This window comes from Gavia stellata, chromosome 9, assembly GCF_030936135.1.
Source record: "Gavia stellata isolate bGavSte3 chromosome 9, bGavSte3.hap2, whole genome shotgun sequence".
Classification (NCBI taxonomy): domain Eukaryota; kingdom Metazoa; phylum Chordata; class Aves; order Gaviiformes; family Gaviidae; genus Gavia; species Gavia stellata.
The window spans coordinates 7780030-7795936 of NC_082602.1; the positions used below are offsets into that span (position 1 = coordinate 7780030).

Sequence of the window (15907 nt, forward strand, 5' to 3'; positions counted from 1 at the left end):
TTGGTTCTCCACTACTAAATGGTTCTATTAAGCTGACAGGTATCCAGATACTTCTCTACCTGCAGAGAACAATGCTAACACCCCAACTAGTATTTACATCTAAAACTGCTTTTGTTAACAAAAACTAGGTCTAACAACTAATACTTTCAGCTACTCATCAATAGACACAATATGCAACAAGGAACAGAATGTCATTATCTCCACTGCTTTTGTTTCAAGTCTCTCTTCAGGAGCTGTAGGACAGGGCTTTTACAAACCTTGCTGTTTATGAACTGTTCATTTTGTTCCTTTCACATGCCTGATTTAGAAGCTTAAATACCTTCATTACTATTCCATACTTTGCTGCAAGCTTTGAGCCCTAACCAGCAAGTAAAGGAGCACTATGGTGCTTAGATCCAATAAAACTTAAGACAGATGTGCACCCCATCACTATTGATGTGTCTGAAAGCCAAGAATAGAGGTAGCAATTGGAAATCTAACATACAATCCATTATCAGTATATACCCGTGTGAATTTTGTTTTAATTTTTTACAATACTCTCACCTATAGAGTTAAATGCTGGAGAGCTTTAGAAAGCTCCCGCTTTAAACATGGGAGAGTCTCTAGACATGTAGCATCTCAGCCTATGATTACAATTCCTAGCAGTCATGTTAAGTCAACATTTACTTGACTGTTCCTATATGAAGACACATTCAAGCATAATCCAGGAGGCTCTACCTTTAATAAGATTCAGAAGAGAACTGCATTACTATTAGCAGCTGGAAGGGTCCTGTTAAGCAGTTACACATTGGTATATAGAGAGTCCATGTAAAATTTAAGATATCATACCTTAACTAGTCCAGGAGCTGGAACTATGCCAATTCACAAGTTAATATACCAATGTCTAGGTAAATTCTTGGGCCTTCAAGGTAACAGAAAAGCACAGAGCAAGGATTTTTTCCAAATGCTGACTTGCAAATACCTTCAAAAACCTCAAACCCTGAAATTAGTTTGGCCATCTACCTGGCTTAAGTAGTGATCTGCAATTCTTAAATTAAAAAAAAATCTCATTTACATGTCCTTTGGCACATTGATTGCCGTGCTCAAGTATAATTTTAAACTGATGTCATACTGAAACAACTCAAACTTCAGAGGGATTTCCTATCATATCAAGAACAGCAATTTAGTAGTTTAGGTTACCCACTTCTTTTAGATAAGTGGTACCTTACCAGCACATTCCAAAGAAAACAGAGTCCTTTTGTAGAGCACCCATAGTCTGGAAATAAGTTTAGTTCTTCACTGGATTTAAAGCTTTATTTATAGAAAGTCCACTGCATTAATGGCAGCAATATTTGCATTGTATTTGAACTCAGCACTAATAGGTTAATATTTACATTTAGATAACACTTAAACCAAAACAAACTAAACACAGCCACAGTTTTATAGCAGAAAGACAGACATACAAGTTACAGACAGACTTAATAGTAAAAGTAATCCCAATTATTTCTCTCTGGTCGATTTAGTCCAAAGGTCTATTATTTCTTAATCAGATTAGCAGGAAGAGTGGATTTGTCCAAGTCATCGAAATATGGATGGTTCAAGGCCATTTTGCCAGAGATTCTTTTTGCAGGATCATAAATTAACATTTTCTGGAAGAAAAAGGAAACACATTTACTCACTCATTAAATGGGAACTAAAATCCTGTTAAATAGGTAGATATTTAACCACATTAATAATCAAGTAAACATAAGATAAGTTTTCCCCCCTATGTTCTATGATTTCTCTTACAGGGAGAGGTCATTTCCACCTACAAGTCAGTAGTAATGCATAACATCTCAGAAAGCGAAGAAACATTTATTCTCCCATTCAATAACCAACGTATCTATCAGGGTACCATATGCACTGAACTAAATCCAGAACCAGGCATCAAGTTGCAATGATTATTAGTCTCAACTTCTCAACTAAGAGAAATTTATAAGCTTTGGGCTGTTAAAGCCCAAAACACTTACAAGAACAAGTGGTCATGTGCTTGTTTTGTTAAGCTGACTTTGAAGAAACTGTCAATTTGCTTCTACTCAGCTTGGTGCAACAGTTTACAGTTAAAATACAAGAGAGTAATCACTCAGTTACAGAATCCAAACAGGTAGAACTGAAGAAACAGAGTTTGAAAACTTTTTCTCTGCAATGAGTTACTACAACTGAATACCTCAATAAAGTTGATGAGAGCAAACAGAGGTGATGCCATAGCCACTACAACAGCCCCCAGAACTTTCTAAAACAGGCAAGATATTTGTTTTGCTAGCAGTTTAAAAAAAAGCATCTACAGCTTATATCATACAGCCAGGGGCCAAAAAGAAGAAAGGAATGAAGCATTTAGCATCTACTAGACCTAAAACCATCAAAGTTTCTGCAAAATCTTTTTGCTTTTATTTCTCCTTATAAAGGAAAGTATATTTCAGATTCAAGTAATCAGGATTCTACCAGCTGCTTCTCCCCCATACCCACAACAAGTATTACTCTGCCCAGTATTCAGTCTTGACATTTAACTAATCTTTAGACTTCATCCCACAAGGAGTCTTCCAAGTTGATTTAAACCCCTGAATTTGCATCTATATTCTCTGAGCTCCTGCCAAATGCAACGCTATCTCTAGATTTAAGGTAAAATTGGACATACAAGGTTAAGTGACAGGTTCCTGTTAGCTATACCCAAGAAAAACAGTATCCTATAGCTAATACTGATATCAAAGGTTCTCTTAAAATTGACTCAGACAAAAAAGGGCAAATTTCTCTGAAAAAGAGACACTGAGACTACAGTACTTCTGCCAATAGATTAAGTGACCATTTCTTCTCTGAGCAGTCTGGAACATAGGTTTTCCTGAAACTTAGTGTCTGATAAACCAAAGGTTTTGATGACAGCCATTAAGCACTTTGAAATGCTGGCCACAGAGTGCAGGTCTTAAGTTTACAACCTCACTCAACCAATTGGTCTTAACACAAAAATATGTAAACCCTTTTCAAAGATAGCTATTTTACATACTACTTCATCTGCAGTAGTCTATAGAAGGAGAAATTAGCATTTTCATTGATACATCTGAGCTTGTCCTCTAGAATGAAATATTCAGTTTTGTTGCCTTTGAAGTTATATTACTGTTTCAGGCTTAAAAGTGCCATAGGAAACTTAAATGGATTCCAGAGGCGTAAGAATTCAGCCACTGTCACCAGGCATCAATAGGAAGCTAAAATTTCAACATTTATTAATTTAAGGCAAAGCTATACAAGATTTTACAGAATTAATATGCTTTGAGATTAATACCATGATAACAGCATTTGAGGAACTAGTAAATGTTTTTGCCTTTATTAGCAGCAGCCCAAAACACTGGTTTTACACAGTGAAGCCACAACTAAGCTAAATACTTAGCAGGCCAGTTACATGACTGTATCAACACCATTCACTTGCCTGTTCAACTGATTTTCATTCATAAATACTATCAGTAACTTCTACTTCAAACTGATTTCATGATGATGCTGTCAGTGAACACAGAGGAATTATTCCCAGCTTTAGTCAGTTCTCTGTAAAACAATACTGCTATAAGGTTCAGAGAGCTATCCAAAACAACTATGTTTAACAAATGTTGTTCCGGTTGTCAGTCTGAACTGTGTCTCTGTTCTCACAAAGAAAAATTGTGAGAAACTGTGGTCATTGGAGCTTCTTGGGTAACACTGCTTCAGAGTATTTTGCCATAGCTGTACCAGTATAGGTAATAAACTACTTTGTGACAGCTTAAAAACATGAGCCAGCTACACAGGTAATTGCTGTACAAGGTTCCCCTTGTACCAAGATGGTTCTGAAGTTTCACCTTATCTTGAGACACATAGAGTACCCACCCCACACCCTCATATGCAAGTCCGCTCTGTACAAATGCAGCTTTGGGATAAGTCACCAAGGTACATTCTTATACTTAGGTGCATCTAAGATGACACCTAAAATGTGATCTAAATTAGTCTGCAGTGGCAGCACATGAGCTGGAAGAGCACTAAATGGAAAAGCCTGATGAAGAGCTTGTGAAATAAAAGCTTAGCATGGTAGTTCAACTGCATGGCCACAGAACTAAAGAAAACTCCCACTAGAAAAAATATACCAGTTAAAAGTTAATCCACCACAGCCAGAAAACTTCAACTCAAAATTTAAAGGTAATTGAGACAGACACTACAGACTAACTTAAAACTAAGGCCCTGGTTTCAAAGCTAATCAATAGTCAGCTGTTTCCATCATTGTTTATTCAGTTAAGACCACCAGGAAAGCTTAACCAAGATGAGCCCACCAAGATTAAGCCACATGCTACCATGAAAGAAAAACACTTCCAACTGGATCAGCAGTCATACACCTGCGTCATAATTAGTGCTGGCACCAGGAAGGTGCCAGCTACAGTTTGTGGGCAGGAGCCTTCACTTAGACCTCTTTCTAAAAGCTCATCCTCACTTTCAAGTTGTACCTGGCTTATTAGCATAAAAAAGCTGAGGCATAATTGCTTAATGAGAAGGAAAGTAGTCTAGTCATCTATTATTTATGAATGAAGTGAAAGAATGTCACACAAGGTGTCAGTTCTACAAGAACAACAGCCCATGCCACTGCTGATAGTTTGAAGACCTCATATCCTCATTCGAGCCAAGACTGATTAGTAGAGCTTTATATATTCTAGAGTATTTGAAATGACCTGTTCAGTTTCTTAAGCAGCAGTTTAAGGAAGACTACTTACAGACAGTAGATCGAGTCCATCTTCATCTAAATTTTTGACATGTGTTCCCAGACTGCCAGGTTTCCATTTTGGGAATGTGTTTTTATAGTCTTGCAGGGATTCCACTTCAGGCCATACCTCATTGTTGGGGGTACCTAAAGCTCTATGCAAGCATAAGCAAAATACTGAGCAGTTTAGTCTGAAATCTGTATGCACTGCTACAATTTTAGCAAGTGCACAGCACCGTTGCGCAATGCCACACAAGTAGCAAGGAAAGGTTCAGCCTGACATACCTGAAGATTCTGAAAAGCTGGTCAATCTCTGAGTCCCCATGGAAAAGTGGCTTTTTAGTTGCCAGCTCAGCAAATATGGTGCCTATGCTCCATATATCTACAGGAGTAGAGTAACGAGCAGATCCTAGCAACACCTCTGGAGACCTGTACCACAGTGTCACTACCTATTGAACAAGGAAATTTTTTTAGTAAGTTTATAGGATCAGGTCCTCTAATTGACTGCAAGCACAATGGCTCATTCGTTATTAAGCAGCATTCAGGTTTTTTGTTAAACTAATAGCTGGTGCTAGAAGTTTTAGTGAAAATACTAGTTTCAAACTTCATTTACTGATAAGCATAACAAACTCCATTGCAGTAGTTTCTATTGCAAGCAAAGCAGTTGCCTACGCTACTTCCCAAAGAGCAGGAAGACTTTAGCACCTAGCCACTAAAACCCTCAACAAACTCGAGTACTTTGTGAAGCAAAAATGCCCTTAGAAGACAGTGAGCAACAAGTTCTGGCCCATCTGATTCACTGTCAAGGTAATAGCGGGATTCATAAGATGCTTTGGAACCTTAGAGTAAAACCACAGTGAGGGAGACGGAAAGCTATTGAATAAAACAAAAACTAACAGTATCAAAATTATATTTCAGTTATGACTTCAAAAGCTCCATGATTCTTTTTTAGCTATTGCATATTCAGTTATTACCAGGAAGCTAGTAAGCATTGTCCAAATCACCAAGAGGATGTTCTAATTCACTCACTTCATGAGTGTATACCCGCACTGGAATTCCAAAGGCTCGAGCCAATCCAAAGTCCGCCAGTTTAATCACCCCCTTGTCATCTATTAAGAGATTCTGAGGTTTTAAGTCTCTGTGCAGAACTCTTCTTGAATGGCAGAAGACAATACCTTGCAAGATTTGATACAAGTAACTCTGTAAAAAGAAGTGGGAGAAAAAAAGAGAAGCAACCTTTAGCACAAGTTAAGTGTTCTGCAACATAAAGCTGTTCCCTTACATTAGCTCTCCCCATAGTAGTAGGAAATGGAGATCCAAAGCACTGCAGATATTGAGTTAACATCAATCATAAAGCCACACAAATTCATTCTTTACTTTAAGCTCAGTTTCAGGCAGCTTAATTTCAGTAATTAAAAGAATTTCAAGTGGCATTTGAGAGCAAAACTCACATTTATCTTATTATCCACAGCTGCTTCTTAACCTTTCATTTCTCCTCAAGGAGTTAATTATACTGAAAATAAGAGCTGCTTACAGCTTCGTAGGTCATCTTCTTTACATTAATCTCTCTCTTATATTAAGAAATTGTCCTCATTACCTTAACACGTGAACAATCCAAATATTGGCCAGATGGAATAGTATCCAAGTATTTCTTGAGATCCATGGAAAGGAATTCAAAGACGAGGTACAGTCTTGAATCCTGCATAAGAACATCCTGAAGACTAAAAATTGAGTATACAGTCAACTCCATTGCAAAATGCATGGACTCATGGTTACATTTCCCCTCTCAACAGGGACACAAGCTGACATTTCCAGGTTCCTGTTATGAAAGCCTTAAAAAGCTTCTGGTCTTCAAAGATTAACAGACTTAGTGAGTTACACTGTCATCTGGAAAATCAAGTATATCTGAAATAGTGTCAGACTGAGGTAAACACCCTATACACTTCCTCTGAAACTTATGTTCCCTCATGTTGGGTAGCAGACACAGGAAGTCTGAGGAAAAGATATTGTTGCCTTTAAAAAAAAGGCTGTGGGTGTTGGAGCCTAGCTTCCGTTTGAAGCTGGTTTATTAAAGCAGAGCCTGAATTTAAACCTGAGGGTTTAAGAGAATATTACAATAGGAACCTAGTAGACACAGCAGGATTTACAGTTTTTTAAGTATCCCCTTCATCCCTAATATATTACAAGGGTTCCTAAACCCAAGCATACATAGAGACACTACATGGCTGGAACTTGGCCAGTTTTAAGGCACATTAGAGTGAAAGTATTTTGCTGCATCAAAGAGCAAGTAAATCTTTTGTGGGAAAAGCAATAGCTGCATTCAATTCTACATGTCAAGTAGTCACTGATGGATGTTTCACTCATAGCTCAGATGTGCCAGTTATGACAGCATCGTAACGCAACACGCAAGTCTCTGCTACAAAACAGCAAGGAAGTGATTGATGACAGAGGCTCACATAAGAACACTAAGGTCAACTGGTCTATTCCAAGGTGGCAAACAAAGTTCCGAGACTGACTAAAGTAACAGCTTCAGCCAGTTTTCATGAGGTACGCTGTCTCCATTATGACAAAAACCACTCTGAAGATAACTTACATAAATTATAAAATCATAAAAAACTTGTTACATTTCTAGAATGGGGAGAGGCAGCATGAGGAAGTCTTAATTAGAAAACTGGCATAAACACAGGATTTGGGACTATAGCTATTCACTGCAAAACAGACAGTATTAGGCAGAGTAGCTCTCACCTCACCAGAAAGGTGGAAAAATAATTTCTTATCTGAAGGGACCTAGAGCCCTTCAAAGTGTTTAGCTAAGTACCAGTGTATGCATACCAGACTATATTGGGATGATGCAGCTCTTTTAATAAAGAAATTTCTCGGATAGCAGTACTTGGAACACCTTCCTCCTCACTTTCTAGACGTATTTTCTTCATTGCAACCACTTGGCCTGTGGTTTTGTGCCGACCTTTATACACAACACCATAGGTACCTGAACAAAAAGACAGTGAAATGCATATAGGAAATACCAGCTTCAGGTACAGATAAGTCATTGCAAATAAGAACTGCTAACATAGGCAAGAGTCCTTGCAGTCAAGTATTTTTTATTTAATTATTTGGCTTGATTACAAACTACTACTTAGTTTTGGCAGTTTAACCATGCAATAGGTTTTTTTTGTTTACAGCATGCCACCCATAAATGGTATCATTTGTTAGGACAGGGTACTTAGTAGCCCAAGTGTGAAACTTGAATATTTGGAAGATGTAGTTGTAGAATATGATACTATTTGAGTTTCAGGCTGATTAACTTTCAGGCAAGATCACTATACCTCTTCATCCCCAAGGGTTTATGATTTTGCCATTGATACATCACATTAAAAGGTTAAAGGTTTAGCTGCAAAAAAAGTAGTGCTCCCTCTGCAATCAGAGATCTATCCATCCGTCAGTCAGATTTATAGAAATACCTCTAGCACAATCCTCAGTGCAAGAGAGAGGGCAGTGCTATGGGTCTCAGCAGAAGCTAAAATTGGAACCAGTAGTAAATCTTAAATCAATAATCATCAGTGTTCACAAAAGTAGAGCCCTCTACAAACCAAGACAGCTTAAGTATTCTCTTTTCACCCTTCTTGAAGCATTAATCCCTCAGATTAAGCTCAAACAAACTAGTTTCTTTCAAAAAGATTCATGCACAAGGCTTCAGTTATAAAGCTTTGTTTTAAGATCCAAGCCCACATGTTTTGCGATTTCTTTAGAGAGCGCCTTCTCAGAGCAACATACTGCAAATTCTCAAGTTTACATAAGGCTAAAGCATTATAAAACACACCGACTTCTACATTTAACATAGGCTGGATTTCCAGTTAAAGGGGGTTTGTGACTAACATCTGCACTGAAGCAATCTTTAGTGCCTTATAGTAAATTAATTGTTAAAATCCACTTCTCCACAGAAGTTTACAATCTACTCTTTCCCTTGACAAGTGTAGTGACCGGATATAATCCAAGCGGAACAATCCACAAACCACTACTCCCTACCAGCAGCTCCGAGTAAAGTAAGTATACCACACAGTACAACTTCAGGAGCGACTGGTTCACAAGTTCACATACAAAGGAATGGATGAGCTTCCTAAATGGAAAAGCTGGTTTCAGGCCTCAGAACATGTTTTTTTACCACCTCTTGGAGGAAAAATTACACCATTAGCCATCAATATGAAGGCAGACACTTCTCAACACTGATCAGTTGTTTCAAATAGACCATGTCATCTTCAAAAGAAGGGCAGTCTGAAAGCTTTTACATGTAGCAATAATTACCACAGTTAACCACAGGCTTATTTTGCCAGTTAGTTGAATCTCAGTAGCTCCTCTAACAGCCAGAGTGCACAGAGCTTCTACGACACTTGATAACTCAACCTGTGGAGCATTACAAGGCTCATGGTTCTCCATACTTACCTTCCCCAATCTTCTCTATTTTTGTGTAATCATCCATTGCTATGGTTATCCCTGAAATGAACAGGAAAAAATAACATGAGGGTGAACAGTTGCTGTCCTGAACACAGCCAAGTCTCTGAAATTATGCCAGGTCTTTGGAAGCTAGTTTTGTTTTACATAATTAGAATCTAAGATGGAACACTTACTGTTCTCCTCCACAAAAACACAGGTTTTTATTCAGGGTTCCAACTAGAAAAACTACATCCTAACATATGATTAGGCCTCAACTCAAAGGAGTAAGATGCTTTTGTGAAGAAAGCTCCTCCAAGCGACTGAAAATACCACACCCTACTCATTAGTTTTATGTCGTTACTCATTAGCAGGAACCCTACTATCTAAAATCACAAGGTTTGATGTTAGCAACATAAGGGAACACCAGCCCCATATCATTTGATAAGTCCAGAGCTGCAAACCTAAACTACGTCAGCAGGCACTAGATACTAAGAGGTGTTAGCATCTGGTGGGACTGGCACTTCACACCTTCCATGCTGCTCTTGACCTCCTTCACTGAAGGCAGCTGAACTTTAATACCAGGTTCGGAAGCGTTACGAGGTAACGAGCGAATTCGTAGTTACCGGCAGCTCCCGAGGAGGTTTCCGAGTTCAGGCAGTCGCCAAGCAAGCGAGGAAGGGCAGCGAGCGCTCGCCCCTAGCCCGCTAACCGCGCAGCCGAGGCCAGGGGCACGCTTCGCGTCGGACCGACTCCTGCCCCGCTGCCACAGGTCGCATCACCTCGAAACCGCCCCCGGAGCAGGGCCGGGCGGAGGGAGAGGCCCCGAGTACCACCTCGAGGAGCGGGCGCCCTGCCCGCCTCCCGCCCGCCCCAGGTCTCAAGGGCGACCTCGACCCCATCAGGAAGGGACGGGGGGCCGCGGCACGCCCAGCACACTGCCCCGCTGGGGAGCGGGACCCGCTCCGCCGCCCGGCCGGCGGAGCGAGGGCTAAGCGCGGCAGAAGCGGAGGAAGGGCCGACCCCGCGGCAGCCTGTCAGCCGCTCGCCCCGCTGCCGGGCCGGGCGGGGAGCGGCAGCCTCAGCCCGCGACCCAGCGCCAGAGGAGGGGAAGAACAACCACCCCCACCCCACGCCCCGCAGCCGTTACACGGCCGCGCGCACCAACGGCCGCGGAAAAGCGGCTCCCCAGCCCCTCCGTGGGACCAGCACCGGCCTGAAGCCCCCGCAGCTTCCCGTCAGCGCCCCACCGGCCGCCGCTCCCCCTCACCTGAGCCGCCGCCGAGCCCGCTCCCCGCCGCAAGGACGTCCCCGGGATCGCTCAGGGGCGGGCACGGCGCATTCGAACTAGCCGCGCGCCGCCGCGCTCCGCCAATGGCGCTGCGCTGAGATGATTCAAAGCGGCCAATCAGCGCGCGCCGCTCCGGCGGCGCCAAAGCCCGGCCGAAAGGCGGCTTCTGCCTCCGCGGTAGAACTGGCGCGGCCGGGCGCGGCAAGCTGAGGATACGCCGGGCGTCCGCTTGGTTCGCGGCCGGTGCGGGAGGAGGCAAACTGGTGGCGCGGGCGGGTGGTTCCCTATGGTCTAAAGCCTTTTTTCCCAAATGGTGAGATGCGAAGGCACTCGTGCAATGGGCTGCGCTGGGACGGCGCTGTTGGGAAACTGGTGACTGCTCAAATAACACATTAGGCTGTTTGCGTGGTATGAGGAATATAATCACATCTGGATCAGGCTAGGCTTGTGGCTGCAGCTGCTCCTTTTAATCAAGCACGTCTTCTAGATGTAGATGCCGCAGCCAGCCAAAGCATAAATGCATGATTTCTGGCTGCAGGGGTGCTGGTCTGTGAAGCACTGCTGTGACTTCAGAAGGTGGTTTTAAAGTACACGCATTAATAAAAGGTCATTGGGTAACTCAGTTCCCCAGAAGCCGGGACATGTGTCTGTAGGCACATCGAAGTCCTGTATCGCTGCTCCCGGATTAAGAACAATTAGCCCCTACGCTGTCACAGCTTCCAAAAGAAGGGTCGGGGATGTAGCCAGAGAGGCACCGGCGGGCTTTCCTCAGGGAGTGCTCTGGCAGTTGCAAACCCACTCCGTCGGTACTCGGGGAAGTACTAATGCAATACACTTATATAAAAAAAAAACCCTTGGAAAGTGCAATTCCAAACATTGCAAAATTGTGTTACTTAAAAACCTCAATGCTAAATAGATTTGCAAAGCAAATGTGCTTCTGGTGTTATAGGTCTTTCCCCTACAGCAGCACAGTTCCACTGTGGGTTCTGCGATGCTGCCGACCCGCTCTGGCACCCATTTCTCATCGGCACCGCTCCACGTTATTGAGGTAACTGCATTTTGTACTTCACTGCACTGCTTTGCAACATCCTTGAAGGACAGCATTGCCGCTCCTCTTAAATGTAAGCAGGGCAGGCTGCTGTATACAGAAACGTACAGCTTTTCCCCTAAAAGCATTTCTTTGGGAGGGCGATTCCAGCAGGCAGGACTGTTCATGGTGCACTTCCTTCTCTTCCCTAGCCCATGGCAAAGGCGAGAAGCAGCTCGTCCAGCTCCTCCCCCCAACACACAGAGGTTTCGGGGGGTAAAAATCCTCCATTTTCCCCTCCCTCCTGGGGAATTTTTGCAGCATACGGTGCGCATGCTCGCAGGTTTCTGTTTACCTTGAATCATGTATTCCCAGCACTTGCTGGAGATTTACCTGCCTAGAACACGGCTTTGGTATCTCTGGGAAACCCCAGGTGGAAATACAGCCTCACATCTTGTGCAATTCATAGGAAAAGAGTCCGACGTGCTCTGCCTCGCACAGCCACAGAGAAACTCTTCCTCATGTGTGTAACAAGTCCAACACAGCCAGGACAGCCCAGGCTCAGTAATGCACGTGGACCGGCTGCACAGCTCGGGCAAAGTGTGTGCGACGTGTCCCTGGGGCCTGACTCCGCAGGGGCAGTGCCGTCAGGCTCCGCACGCTCCACAGCTTCGGGGGGGATTGCTTTCTCTAGCCAGCACAGGGCCGGAGCTACTGCTGCTGACTCTGCCGGACTAATCCTTGTCCAGAGACCTTAGGAAGGTGGCCAAGGTCCACCTTTTCCTTCAGATAAAAAGAAAACATGTCTGGGAAATCCAGACATATGGTAACCTTAGTTAACTTTGGGAGGGGGTTAGCAGTGTCATGAACATTTAGTGCTATAAATTAATATCAGCTATATTAAAATATATACAGATTCTATTTGTATATAAAATATACTGTGTCTGAAAGTACTGAATACACTGATCTGAGTTTTCTTGAAAGCAACATTTTCTTTTTTCCCCGTTTTAACCAGCCTTAGTTTAAATAGACACAAATATTTCTTAGTTGTGCTCATACAGTCATTTCTGTTGGACACTAACCATTCATTCTCAGAGTGCTCACTGAATTTTCAAATTCTTTGAGAATACGTCTTTTTCCGTATATCCCATTGCCTCATGAGTTTTGAGTGGTGAAGATCAGGAGGCACCAGAAGGAAAGCTGATCGAAGGAGAACAGGAGCCCGGTAGCCTTACTGCCGTTTCACACGCGAGGAGACTGCTCCGCGAGCCGGCGGCATTCAACGCTGTGACCTGTGCGAGGCCGTGGTCCCCTTGACTGGTGCCTGAGATGGCAAGTTTAGCCTTTTCTGACACCTTTAGGAAAAACCTAGGAGGTGGACGGCTTTGAGATCCGCCTGATCACCACTGCAGTCAAAGCCCAGCATAACTGCCCCTGCCTTCACCTCTGCTCTCGTGACTCTGCCTCAGTGCGCAAATTGTGCTGGCTTAATGACAGGGAAGCATCTTGGGGAAATTATTTTGCCACCATCTCCATGTTCGGTGGACTGCAGCACCTGATAGCAATGGAGAATGCCGTGGTGTGCAGTGGGTTCCTTCAAGAACGTCGGAGGTTGCTTCGCCCTTAGCACGTGCTAAGAGTGCTCAGTGACAGTGATGGTGGGTATTGACCGAAAGCAGCTTATGCTAATTTCAGCTTGTCCCTGTCGCTTCACAGCACAGTTGTGCATGGCATAACTCCGCGTACACGGACAGAAGTGCTACGTGCTCCATGCCCACACTCCCACGCTCCCCACGCTTGCTTTCTCCATCCCTCTCTGTATGACAGTAAGCTCTAGCTAGCTTGCTTATAAGGCAGAGTAGATGTAAGTATAGACCCGTCATGGCATTGGTTTGCCAAGTATCGGTCTGACAGTTCTGCTTACCTAGCGTTTTCCTCCCTCTCGCTCTTGTCTGCGTATCCCTAGGATATAAATCATGTCTCCTTTCTGACTGGATAGTGCTTATCTCGGGCTGATCATTGCTTTAGACATGGCAGCAGCTAATGATACTGCTTGAGACGACTGATATAACTACATTTGTATTGACTTTTGTGTTTGAAGGGATTTACTGTTCTGCTTGACGGAATAGCTGCAGTGAGCCTGCTGACAGCTGAGTCAGAGATGGACGGAGATGTACAGATGTGGGAGTCCCTAGGACTGCTGCTTCCCTTTACAGCAAAACATGGATCCAAGTGTAAAACCGAGGGAAAACTCGAAGGCAAACAGCAAAGGAATCTAGGTCTACCTTGGCAATACGACGTTAATTACCATTTTATTTATATAAATGGGCAAAGGGCACGTACATTAAAACCTCTTTGGCATCCAAAACTTCCACTTGCTTGAACTGCAGTGCTATTTGTGCAAGGTATATAGGATCAGACCTACAACGCCGAGCTCGGATTATAGTATTACAGTTGTATTCGTGGCTAAGAACCCAGTGTAATACTCTGAACAACTCCTTCTATGCTGAGTAGAGGGCAGCTGCAAGAGTCAATATCGTCTTGTCTTTTGTATAGTAATCATATTCTCCTCAGCAATAACACCACTGTAAGGAAGAGAGAAAGTGTATTCTGTCTTTTACATAATGATGTAATTAAAAAAGGTCAACTGATTTGTGAATTACAATGAGGGTATCTAAAATAGGTTGTGTTCACTGTACTCAGAAACAGATAAATGCAAACATTGATTGGCTTCTTTTAACATTTATTAAAAACGAAAGATTATTTTTTTAGTATAACAACGCAAAAGTGCAGTAGGAGACATTTAGTAGCATTTAGGAAAGCAAGATAATATTAGGGGGATGATACCTCTTTAACGCATAGTTCAGCTGATGCATTTAACCTGTTAAATGGCTCGTTATGCAGGACAGTTCCCACTATCAAGCAACATGGAGAACTTTTGACAGGATGCCAGAAAGCAAAAAGCTCCTGAGAACTGTTTGAAAATAAAGCAAAAGGATGGAAGCTGCTAAGAGAAAGGAATTAAATTGTCACTGCCTCCTGAAAGCATGAATATAAATATTTAAAATGCATTTAAAGTACTTGAGTTTAGGTTCAAATTATTTTTAAGTATCATTGTTTGTAGCATAGTGTGTAGCATGCACTAAAAGACTTTACTTAAAAAACCCAAATGTTGATATGATTACAATAATGAGAATATCATTAACCATCCCTTCATTTCAAATAATGAAATTGTAGGTAGAAGGAAACGTCAGGGTGGTGGTTATTCATGGGCTTGTATCTTCCTGGAGGAAACCTGGGCTGAATTTGAAATCAGGGGAAGTTTTACCATGCACTTCGCAGCCGCACACGAAGAGGAGCGAGCGGAGAGCGTGGTGTGCGGGGAGCTCGTGGGAGGGAGCAGAGGGATGCGCAGAGTCCCCGGTGAGCGCACTGGGGTCAGCGTCCAGAGGCTGAAACATGTGTGATCCCTGGATGTAAAGTCTGAAACCCTCCCTCAGCTTTGGCTTTGCTGAACTCCTGTCCCACAGTAGGGAATGCTTCACTGTCACTGGAGCTCTTCCTTTATCGTGGGACACGCAGCTGGCTGGTTACATACAAACCTCTAGTGGAATACCTACAAACACCCAACCTGGATTTTATTTTAATAACTGTAATTAAACGAGAAAGGTGAACAGGGTTAAAAAAAAAAAGAGACATGCCTTTTGTTTCTCTAGAGCATCTGGGCAAAAGTCCAGGCTCCACCGAAGTCATTGGCAAACTCCCATTAACGTCAATCAGGCAAAGCGTTCAGCCCTGACCCCTGTAAAACCAAACTTAGGAAAAGGTGGCTGCTTCCTGATTTCGCTTTTTGCATTTCACGTGGCTTACAAGCCAAGAAGAAAAATGGCAGAACCCAATAAACGGCTTTTTAATTGCTGTTTGGATGTATGAGAGCAGGAGAGGTCCATTCAGGGTTACATGTGGAGTTCAGCTCTCAGCCCTGATGCAGGCGAGCAGTCCCCCGTGGCTGGGGGAGACTGGTTGAGGTAATGTGGAGGGCTGGTTAGCAGAGCCCTCCAGCAATCTCAAGCCCCGTTCCCTTAGGCTTTGTCCAAATTTAAGGCCCTGGCAGTATAGCCATAGTAATGTAACTCCATCAGCAACCTTCCTCAGGTGGAGACAATTACACTAGCTAAAAATCTGTTTGCTGGTATAGCTGTTTCATTTCAACAAATAATAGTCTTTTTTCCAATTACCTCAGGTTTTCTCTGCACCCCTTATCTGTTTATCCTTTTTCAGCTTACGACAACCACCTGCTCTATCAGATCAAATGCACTGCAATAGCACCTTTAAGTTCCAAACCTCCCTCAGGGAAACCTGACCTGAAACCTCTCCTGAAGTAAGGGAAGTTAACTTTTTCTTCCCTCCGGGTATCATTCCAGCTGCCAAAAAAGAA

At 43.0% G+C, this 15907-nt stretch overlaps 1 protein-coding gene across 1 annotated transcript; it reads right to left on the reverse strand.

The window, feature by feature from the left end:
• Positions 1-1280: 1280 nt before the first annotated feature.
• On the reverse strand, positions 1281-10455 carry CDK1 (cyclin dependent kinase 1). The gene is made up of 8 exons (XM_059821111.1): positions 10422-10455; positions 9164-9214; positions 7556-7712; positions 6321-6444; positions 5753-5923; positions 5009-5172; positions 4737-4878; positions 1281-1628 (listed from the first exon to the last, which is right to left on the reverse strand). Exons 2-8 carry the CDS (start codon positions 9198-9200, stop codon positions 1515-1517), a joined length of 909 nt encoding a protein of 302 aa, XP_059677094.1. The 5' UTR covers positions 9201-9214; positions 10422-10455; the 3' UTR covers positions 1281-1514.
• Between the last annotated feature and the right edge of the window lie 5452 nt (positions 10456-15907).

Coding starts and splice junctions, on each gene's coding strand:
- CDK1 (XM_059821111.1), bottom strand. CDS start 9,200: ATGGATGATTACACAAAAATAGAGAAGATTGGGGAAG. Junction 5,924..6,320: donor TGGATTGTTCACGTGTTAAG/GTAATGAGGACA, acceptor TTCTTTTTACAG/AGTTACTTGTATCAAATCTT. Junction 1,629..4,736: donor ATGGACTCGATCTACTGTCT/GTAAGTAGTCTT, acceptor TTTTTCTTCCAG/AAAATGTTAATTTATGATCC.